This window comes from Mus caroli, chromosome 19, assembly GCF_900094665.2.
Source record: "Mus caroli chromosome 19, CAROLI_EIJ_v1.1, whole genome shotgun sequence".
Classification (NCBI taxonomy): Eukaryota; Metazoa; Chordata; class Mammalia; order Rodentia; family Muridae; genus Mus; species Mus caroli.
Window position 1 is genome coordinate 53,605,213 of NC_034588.1, and position 10,022 is coordinate 53,615,234.

The window sequence follows — 10,022 nt, forward strand, 5'->3', positions numbered from 1 at the left end:
CACAGCAAGTCTTTGCAGCTGGAAACACTCATATATTTGGAAATGGTATTCAGAGATGTAATTAAGGCAGGGGTCTTGAAGAGACTATTTGAGTGATGGGCATGGCCTTATATAGAATGATAAGTGCCCTTTTAGGAGAAGGGTGGAAAGGTAGCTGGCAGAGGAGGTGGTTCACCTGGAGTGATGCATGCCGGGAAGCTGGAGATCACCAAAAACCATTCCCCCAGTATTTGAGAGAACAATGGCCCTGATGATACACTGTTACAAATGTCTAGACTCTAAAAAACGAGAGAATAGACTGTTTTAAGCCATCACTGTTGCAGCCCATGCAGAAAATAAAACCACTGGTATACTGATACAATGAATTTAAAACAAAAAGACAGGGTTTGGAGTATTGATGACAGAGCTACACTGAGAATGGTTCCTCAGCAGGGCCAGGGAATGAAGCTTGGGGGAGGTGGGGCATGGAGACTGGTCCTACTTTCTCCTGGTGACCAAGCCCAGCTGAGTCACTAGCAGTCACATGTCTTGTGCTAGCCCCTGCAGGACATTTTTCTGGGTCACACACCCATCTGAGGAGGACAGAGTCTGCTGGGCGGACCTCTCATCTAAGCTGAAAGTGCAAACCACTCCCGGGCTGACCGATGTTGGAGGCTCTGTATGGAATGTCTCCAAGCCCTCAGCTCTTCAGACCTGCCCTGCCAACCTGAGGCCAATGTGGGACAAGTTCCTTGAAGCCTCTGTGACTCCCGCCTGAGAGAGAAAACACAAGGGGCCAGCATGTCTCCAAAACGGCATGTTCTAGATTGCAACTATATTTTATAGATTCCTTCCTGTAGCTGTTGAAGTGAATGTAAACACGCATGCAAAAACACGTTTTTTTCCCTCCCAATGCTTTTGGGGAACACATTTCCATGTGTTGATTAAAAAAAAAAAAAAGAGGTTGATTTGAACACATGACCTTAAACTTGGGTACCAAGTTCCACATCTTCCTGCCTCTTTTGTTTACAATACCCTCACACCCTTCTTGGTTTTTAAATTTTAGATTCAAGGCAAAATTCATGTAGTCTAAAGTGCAACACCTTAGAACCAACAATCTGGAGGCACCCAATGAACACCACACCAAGGCCTCATACCCACCTCTCCTATCTGCTTGCTGGGAAGCGTTTGCATTTGTGTCAGGGAAACTCTCCCAGAAACAGTCACTATTGTTTTCTTCCCAGCCCTTAGCAAACAGCAGTCTGCTTTCTGTTTCTAATCACTAGGCCTTTGGTGATGGGCTCCATGTCTGGGTGGTCTGACCACCACACTTCCTGCCTGCCATCTTTCACTTATGGTACATTTGTGGTGTAGCAGGTTATCACTGCTTCCCGACATCTACTGGGGCATGACTGAGCCGCTTCCTCCTCCCTCTGCTGTCAATGGTGGGTGGGGAGTGTGTGTGCACAGGTGTTTGAAGACTCCCATTTATACTTTCCACAGAACACTGACTCCATCCTGTGGTTCCGCTGCTATAGAGCCTACGTCCTCCTCACTTCTCTCCACAAAACTCAGACTTCTGAGTGTGGCCCTGGAGGAGTCCTCCTCCACTTCTCCAGCATGGTACCCCACAGCGTGCTCCTTTGTGTGTCCTGTGTCCTCGCCACGTGGTCCTCTTTATCAGAGCGTTCTCCCTCGGACTGCTGGGTGACTATACTTGACAAGAGTCTCTTCTCCATCTCCTCAGGACAGTTAGTGCATGGTGACCCTCGATGTTTGGTGGGAAGAACTTGTAGTGGGATTCGGGGAGATTACTCTTAACCTTTGTTGTGATATCCCCTCAGAGTGGCCAGAAACACCATAGGGACTCCCTGGATAGACAGCCCGTGTCTCTAAAACATACTCTACTGGCTGTATGGAATCGGCACCCGAGGGACCCACATGATGGCTTGGTAGGCCAGCAGGCTGAAGCTGCCAGGCTCTCTGGCACTGCACATTCTCTCTGCCCTACGGACAGGAAGGTGAGTGTGTGTGTGTGTGTGTGTGTGTGTGTGTGTGTGGCAACTGTGACTTTCCCCTCCAGCTTGATGATCCCCAAAAGCTCTGTGAGAAACAGGGTTTTCTCTGAACTTTGATCCCAGAATTCCTCGCTGCAGCCTCTCTCATCAAAGAGGTGTTAGCTAGGCCCAGAAGCAGGTACTGGCAGAGGCAGGAACAAAGCTCCGGCTGGAAGCAGTCACACCTGAATTTGACAGGCTTCCTTCAGCTCCGTCACAGGGTTCTCTGAGTCACAGCGGATGTGGCTTTCTAAGTTAGGCAGAGAAGTCAAAGCCTTCACCTTGAACCCTCCCTTCCTTTCTCAGACTCTGAGCTTCTGAGGTCTCCACAGACAGCACACATGTGCAAACACAAATGTACACACAGGATCTGACATCATATTCTTACTCTTAAAAAAAAATGCCTGCTTAACTCCCAGGGAGGAAGGTCTGTTCTTTTCTCTATCATTCCAAGTTCCCCTTGGCCTTTGGAAGAAAGGTAAGTACAACACACGAGTCCTCTCAGACAGTCACCCATGGCTATTCTCCTTCCTCCTCAGGAGAAGACACGCAGGATGAGGGCCCGCAAGCAAACGGTGGTGGTCTGCACTTACCTCCAGGACTTTTCCTGTGATAAACTGGTGACAGGCTTCACACTTCACCCCAAAGAGCCCCTGGTAGTCTTTCTCACAGTATGGGGAGCCATCCCTGAAAGACAAAGCTACATTCAGGTCTTGGGAAGACACCAAAGCCACTTTGCTGAGGCCCTTCCCACAGAACAAGAGTAGAATCCATCTTTACACAGACCCAGCAACCTGACCACACAAAACCACAGGCCAGAGAGCAAGTGGTTGTCTCCAAGCCAGACAGAGAGAAAAAAAAAAAAAAAAACCCAACAAACCACCAAATGGTTACTGTGCCCACTTCCTTGGTTGTCACAGAATTAAGGAGCATGGGCCCCAGTATTCTTCTCCTGGCAGCCCAAATAACCCTCAGATGAGCCAGTCTGAAAGGCCCAGGATATCTTACCTCCCTTCACACACCATCTTCTCAGAATCAAAGGCCCACCAGAGCCTCCCACCACCTCAAATGTCACCTCCTCAGCTCAGGTCCCTTTGGCTCTGAGGGTATAGGACATGGCTCGGCTCAGCAGCCGCATTTGTCTCACAGTGTGGCAAAGCTGCCATTTCCTGAGTGTTACTACTCAGAACAACTGGAAAGCAAGTCTGAGGGTCCACTCTGCCTATTACTGGCAGACCTCAGTGCCACTTAAAAGCCAGACAAACACTCACGTTGTCCTTTAAGCTGCTCATCACAGTCACCTGTAGAGCTCTTTAGTCCCTCACAGGGGTGTTTCAGTTTGACCCCAGACCCACTTAGAAACAAACCCTAGTTTTGGGGTGGTGGGAGCTGAGCTTCCCTTTCAATCATTTCGTGGACCTGTGAAATTAAATTCATCCACTACGTTTCCGTGAGTGATTTAATACCCTTGGGTAGGTTTTGTGTTTCCTGTTTTGGTTTTTGACCTGTGAGAAAGGGTCCTATGTAGCCAAGCTGGCCTCCAACTCTTGAAGAACCCAAGGCCACCAGAACAGGCAATTTCTACACCCACTTTTATACAGAATTAGCACACAGGCTGCCGTGCAGGCCAGGCAAGCACTCTACCAACTGAATGACATCTCCAGTCCTCTTGGAGACCCAACGCAGGCCTTGTGCACTCTGGGGTCTAAGCTCTCTCATCAAGCTAGGTCCTCATCCCCTAGTTGGGGAAAATTTCAAAAGCCATGAAAAGATACAGAGCAGCACATTCCTCCTCACGACCAGAGCACATTTAAAAAAACAAAAACAAAAGAAACAAAAGAAAAACCCACCCAGCCTTCGCAGATTTGTATAATACTGGTTAATCCTCTACCAGCGCTCTCTGACTGCAACATGAACCGTCACCCTGACAGGCTATTTGGTGGCTCTGGTCTTGCCAGGCTCGGTACCTTGATAACATGTGTTTTGCGGGGATGTCTAAAGCCCCAGAGAAGAAAACTATGTTAGCATCACAAAAAAAAAAAAAAAAAAAAAACCAGAAATAGCAAAGGAGACGTGGCGAGGTGCTTAACTGATTACACAGTCGGGTATACTGCTTTGTTAATTATTAAATTGGGGCACCGTTAATAGGCCATTAAGTTTACAGCAGCCACGGCATGGCAAAAGCGGAACAATAAAGCTATTTCAATAAATGTTATGGCAACTGGTTCATACTGATGCAAGACGGAATGAATGTGCTCTGGCATGCTCGAGGGAGGGGGGCAACCCTGGAAAGCAGAACGGGTACCCCAGCTCTTCTGCAGAGCCGGTACCCCAGCCCTTCTGACCCAGACTTACTTGCTGATGTACTCGCCGGTGAGGACCTTCCCGCAGGACTTGCACTTGAAGCAGCCCAAATGCCACTGCTTGTCCAGAGCTAGCAGCGCCTGTCCGTTCTTAATGTCCCTTCCACAGCCGGCACAGTCTGGAAGAGAGCAGCAGCCCATGGTTACTGCCATTTCCCTGGAAAAACCCGAGGAGGAGGAGGAGCGGTCCCCGGGACCCACGGTGCAGCCAGCTCTTGACTAAGGTCTCATTTCCCTATATAAAGTCTTCTCCACTAAATCCCTCAGGACCTGTCCTCACGTGGCCAGGCAGCTGCTCAGACCTCAGTGGATCTCAGAATGTCCTTCATCTCCTAGCTAGCTCCTCAGGAGTTAGGCACCCTTTGGAGTCCAGTTGGCCTAGAGACTATTTAATTATGGCATCTTAGCTAGGACATTGAGCAAGTACTCGCAGGCTTTTATTTAATTGAGGACACATGTGAAGCTGATAAGCACACGTGCTGGGAGCCCCTCCCTCCTCATCCCTGCCGGTGGTTTTAGGAGCACTGTCCGTCATTCTCAAATCTGTAATGAAATTCTACCTCCTTATCTACCCAAGCCAGCCTTTCCACTATTGGTTAAATGACTTAATTCCTTAGCTTTCATCTGTCCTTGACAGATTCCTGGAAGGCACGTGTGTTAGTTACTACTTCTCTCGCTGCTGTGACAAGAAGCCCAGGAAATGCAGCTCACAAGAGCAAGGCTTCATCCTGAGGGTGTGGCAACTGGTCACACTGCGCAGCAGTCAGGGAGCAGAGAGAGATCGAGGCTCAGCTCACTGACTTCTTTCTTATGTTACTTAGGGACCCAGGCCACGAACTAGGGTGGGTCTTCCCACCTTGGCCGACCCAATCTAGAGAGTCCCTCACAGTCATGCCCAGAGTTGTGTCTTCCTGTGGGTTCTAGATCCTGCCAAGCTGTCAATCAATGCTGACCATCACAATGTGGCAGACTGTGGCCGTCGGAGTTAGCTGGCCTGGTCCTGCACCACGATCTTGCCTGCCGAAGTAGCCCTTGAGTAATACTTGTTGTTACTAAAGGTGCTCAGATCATGTAGATTATAGCACACGCCATGGGGTCAGGGAAGCGGAATACACGTGTGTTAACGCAGAGACACATAAAAGGGGAGAGTTCACTGAAATTAACATCAACCCTACAACCTTTCAAAATACCTGTGTCTGAGGAAACAAGAGCAAACGCCACCAGCCGGCAGTGGCCACTGTGCCCTAACAAACAAGGCTAACAGAAAAGAGCAGCATCCAGGCAAGACCACTCAGCAGCCATGTTTAGACTAAGACAGACACAGGGTCCTACGGACAAAGTGACAGGACAGCCCCCTCTTCTGGCCACATTTGTAACTGTCTCTTTGGAAAGGGCACTTCTAGACCAGCTTCTCTTCTCTTACCAGACCTGAGTCACCAACCTGTCCCCCTGGAGTGACCCAGCACAAACCTCAAACTTGAACACACTCTGAAAATCCATTCAGAGATGGCTGTGGTTCCTCTCTGCCTCAGCATCTTTTTTTTTTTTCTTTTTAGATTTATGTATTTATTATATGTAAGTACACTGTAGCTGTCTTCAGACACTCCAGAAGACAGAGTCAGATCTTGTTACGGATGGTTGTGAGCCACCATGTAGTTGCTGGGATTTGAACTCCGGACCTTCGGAAGAGCAGTCGGGTGCTCTTACCCACTGAGCCATCTCACCAGCCCCTGCCTCAGCATCTTAACATAGCCTGTTTCTTTGACCGGAGGTGTTCTTGGGCATCTTGGTCAGCAGCTGTTAACTTGGCTTTAGACCCAACAATTCATGCCGAAAATTTTACTGTAGAAATACATTTGCAACGATCCCACCCCCCACTGTGTGTGTGCATTCTAACTAAATGTACTTTAAAAAGAACACTGGTGTTCTCCTCCCAGAATAGAATGTTTCTGGAGAAACCCAGAAGAAACCCTTAAGAAACCACCCCCTGTGGAGGAGGGCTTTATCTGTCTCTTCACATGATCCAGTTGTTTGATTTTTTAAACCACTAGAATGTGAAAAATCAAAAATATGTATCCAAAGAGTTAAAAATATAAGTTCTGAATAGAAGGGTGAGAATGTCCTTATTTAGAGATTTTTGTTTTACTTCTGTGTATGTGAGTACCTAGCTGAGTTTATGTATACCATGTATGTACAGGTACATGTGGGGCCCATGGTATCCCCTGGACCTGGAGTTCCTCATACAGGTACAGAGAACCAAACCTGAGTCCTTTGCAAGATCCTTATGTTGTTATAACCCTGAGCCATCTCTCTAGCCACTGGATAAGAATTTGTATGGGCCATTCTAAACTGTGAGAAAAGACAATCCTAAAGTTAATAATAGATGTTTTCCCAAATGCCCGATATGTCATCATAAATATTTAAATCTTACATGTGGCAACATTCTATGGAAAGCCACAGCATGCCCTTTAAATCACAGTCTTCAAATGGAAAGGCCACAGTACGGAGGGAGGGTAAGGCTAATGGGCAGTTTTATTTTTTTTAATTTTTAATATTTTTTATTACATATTTTCCTCAATTACATTTCCAATGCTATCCCAAAAGTCCCCCATAGCGCCCCCCACTTCCCTACCCACCCATTCCCATTCTTTTGGCCCTGGCATTCCCCTATATTGGGGCATATAAAGTTTGCAAGTCCAATGGGCCTCTCTTTCCATTGATGGCCGACTAGGCCATCTTTCGATACATATGCAGCTAGGGACAAGAGCTCTGGGGTACTGGTTAGTTCATCATGTTGTTCCAACTATAGGGTTGCAGATCCCTTTAGCTCCTTGGGTACTTTCTCTAGCTTCTCCATTGGGAGCCCTGTGATACATCCAATAGCTGACTGTGAGCATCCACTCCTGTGTTTGCTGGGCAGTTTTAAAAAGCAGTGAGGAACCAAAAAAAAAGTGCCAGGCGTGGTGGCACGCATCTTTAATCCCAGCACTTTGGAGGCAGAGGCAGGCGGATTTCTGAGTTAGAGGCCAGCCCGATCTGCAAAGTGAGTAGCAGGACAGCCAGGGCTACACAGAGAAACCCTGTCTCGAAAAAAAAAAAAAAAAAAAAAAAAAAAGCAGTGAGGGCTGGGGAGATGTCTTGATCAGCATGCCTGCCATGCTAGCATTGGTTCAGAACAACCCTTACAAAAGGCCAGTGTGGGAAGTGTCCATCTATAACCCTGGCTAGGGGGACAGGGAAAGAGACAGACAGACAGATTCCAGGGACTTGCTGGCCAGCCAGTCCATCCAATTCATAAGCTCCTGGCTCAGTTGGAGATCCGGTCTCAAAACTGTATTTGAGAGCTATAGAGGAAGACACCCAACATTGACCTCTGGTGTGTACACACACACACACACACACACACACACACACACACAAACTCACACACGTGCACACATATATGTACATCCACACCTACCGCACTCTATAGCGGAGCGCTCCATCTTTAAAAGGAATATACTGCAAATTCTAAGTTCACAGGAAAATCGAGAGTGCAGAGATTCCCCACTTTCCACATGCTCAGCCTCCGCCACTCTTGATATCGGCCACCAGAGCCTTGCTGACACCCACAATTGATCAGGTTTTGGAAGGTTTAAAATGGCGTCAGGGGTTACAGTATCACACTGAATAGCAGGAGAACTTCAGCACTCTGAGTTGAACAAACTGAGTTCTACCTACTCAGCCCTCCTTCCCCCAAGCCCTGGAAAACTCTGATTTTTTTCTGTTAAGTCCTTTCCTCAAAAAAATAAAAAATAAAAAAATAAAAAATAAAAAATAAAAATAAATGGGAACTTTAATTCAAGTTGAACTGAAAATTTCCATTGTTTCTAATAATTACCACTAGGTGGCAGCAATGGTTTGAAGAAAGACAAATAAGGATATTTGTTTTGTTTGTTTTGTTTTGGGTTTTTTTCTTTTTGGTTGTTGTTGCAAAATAAATTTCAAAGATGGAGATGGCTGGACTTAGTGAGGCTGTCAGAGTTGCCTGTGGTGCACTGCAGGAAGCCGGAGGTCTGAGGAGCCGGTAATGGAGCACCAGCAGTGGGGCTGGGAAGACTTGGGCTCCTGGCTACCTCGGAACCCCCATCATTTGTGAGCTACTGATAATAATGCCACCTGCTATGTTGCATCCCAAGGTTCTGCACAACACAGGACCTGGCAGAGGTGAGTTACCCAATGGCCTCTCTCCTTCCTTGGTTAGGGAGCAGAGCTAAGACTAAACCCTGGGCTTCTTCATCTTAGCTCGAGCTTGCTCTCTCCTGGCCCCTGATGCCCACGTGTCACAGAGCCGGGAAAGAAGTTACTACACAGCCTGGGGGTGGGGGGTGGGGAGGGAACATTTTGATCCCCCGCCGAGGGCTGTGCAGACATGTAGCCGGCCATGTAGCCTTCAGTTCTTTGAGTCTGGGGACTCTCTAGTCTTGCAGGTGGGGTCTAAACCACTGGGATCCAGCATGCCCTGCCCAGTGTGTCTCCCCTAAAACATAGCAGGTGACCCAGGTGCCTGAGCCCAGCCAGTGAGCAAGAATGAGTGGGAAGCTCAAGAGGCCCTCAGTCTCTTAGGTAAGATACTATCACCCCACATCAGCTGGCTTGAGCATTCTGGTACACTCTACAACAAAAACCCCTGTTCTCTGGACAAAGCCATAGCCTGACATCAGGCAGTGGAGCTGGACAAGGGGCAGTGAGAGAGAGGTTCCTGCTGGCTCGCTCCCTTCCCTCTGCTCAGGCCAACGAGGCTCTTCCATGAAGAACAGCATCTCCTACTTGCCAGCTTCATGTCTTCTCAGTGGTTGAGAAAATTGTTTCCACATCTCGGAAGCAGCTGCTGGTAAATATAGAAAGTTGGTGCGTGGTGCTGGGATGATTGTCCAAGTCAGAAATAGGGGACTATGGAGTGGCATCGGGGATGTAAGGTCTGCTGGTAACTCGCCAAAGGAAAAAACAATGACCAGGCAGAACATAACCCCGAGGCCCAGCCCTGGACAGGTGAGCCTCAGGACCTCTCTCCTGACACCAAGAGTGGGGACACTAAGTGGGGATCTGGCTGTTCACAGACAAGTTAAATTGAGGCCCAAGCCCACACCTGGCTCCGTTTTTATACCATTTTCTTCAAAGGCAATAACAGCCTTTAACAGTGGGACCCCTGCCTGCTTGCCTTCAATCTTTTTGGCAAAGGACCCCAAACACCTGCACTTCAGAAGGATTTAAGTTGATGAAGGAGACATATGGCTCTCGGGAAGGATGTGTGGGTCTGTCGAGATGTTTCTCTGGAAAAGGAGGCTGAGTGCATGAAGCCATAAAGGGAGATGCACGGGCAACCAAGTCACTACCCATCCCCACGGACCCAGCATCCCCACAGTTCTGGCATCCCCACCGTTCCAGACCTGCTACTTTATAGACAACTAGAGTATTTTTCATACACCAAATAGTATTTTTCATAGACAAAATTATCAAGTAAATTTATGGCTAGATAGAAGTTGCTCTTAGGGCTGGTGAGATGGCTCAGTGGGTAAGAGCACCCGACTGCTCTTCCGAAGGTCCAGAGTTCAAATCCCAGCAACCACATGGTGGCTCACAA

General features: G+C 48.0%; 1 protein-coding gene across 23 annotated transcripts in view; it reads right to left on the reverse strand.

Annotated features, from left to right (window-relative positions):
- Ablim1 (actin binding LIM protein 1) overlaps window positions 1-10,022 on the reverse strand; it is a 281,810-nt gene that overhangs the window by 97,315 nt on the left and 174,473 nt on the right. For all 23 annotated transcript variants that reach the window (XM_029472684.1, XM_029472685.1, XM_029472702.1 and 20 more), the window contains 2 exons: window positions 4,392-4,518; window positions 2,630-2,723 (listed from right to left, as the gene is read on the reverse strand). In XM_029472684.1, the coding sequence (XP_029328544.1) occupies window positions 2,630-2,723; window positions 4,392-4,518 (221 nt within the window). The remainder of the gene's footprint in view (window positions 1-2,629; window positions 2,724-4,391; window positions 4,519-10,022) is intronic.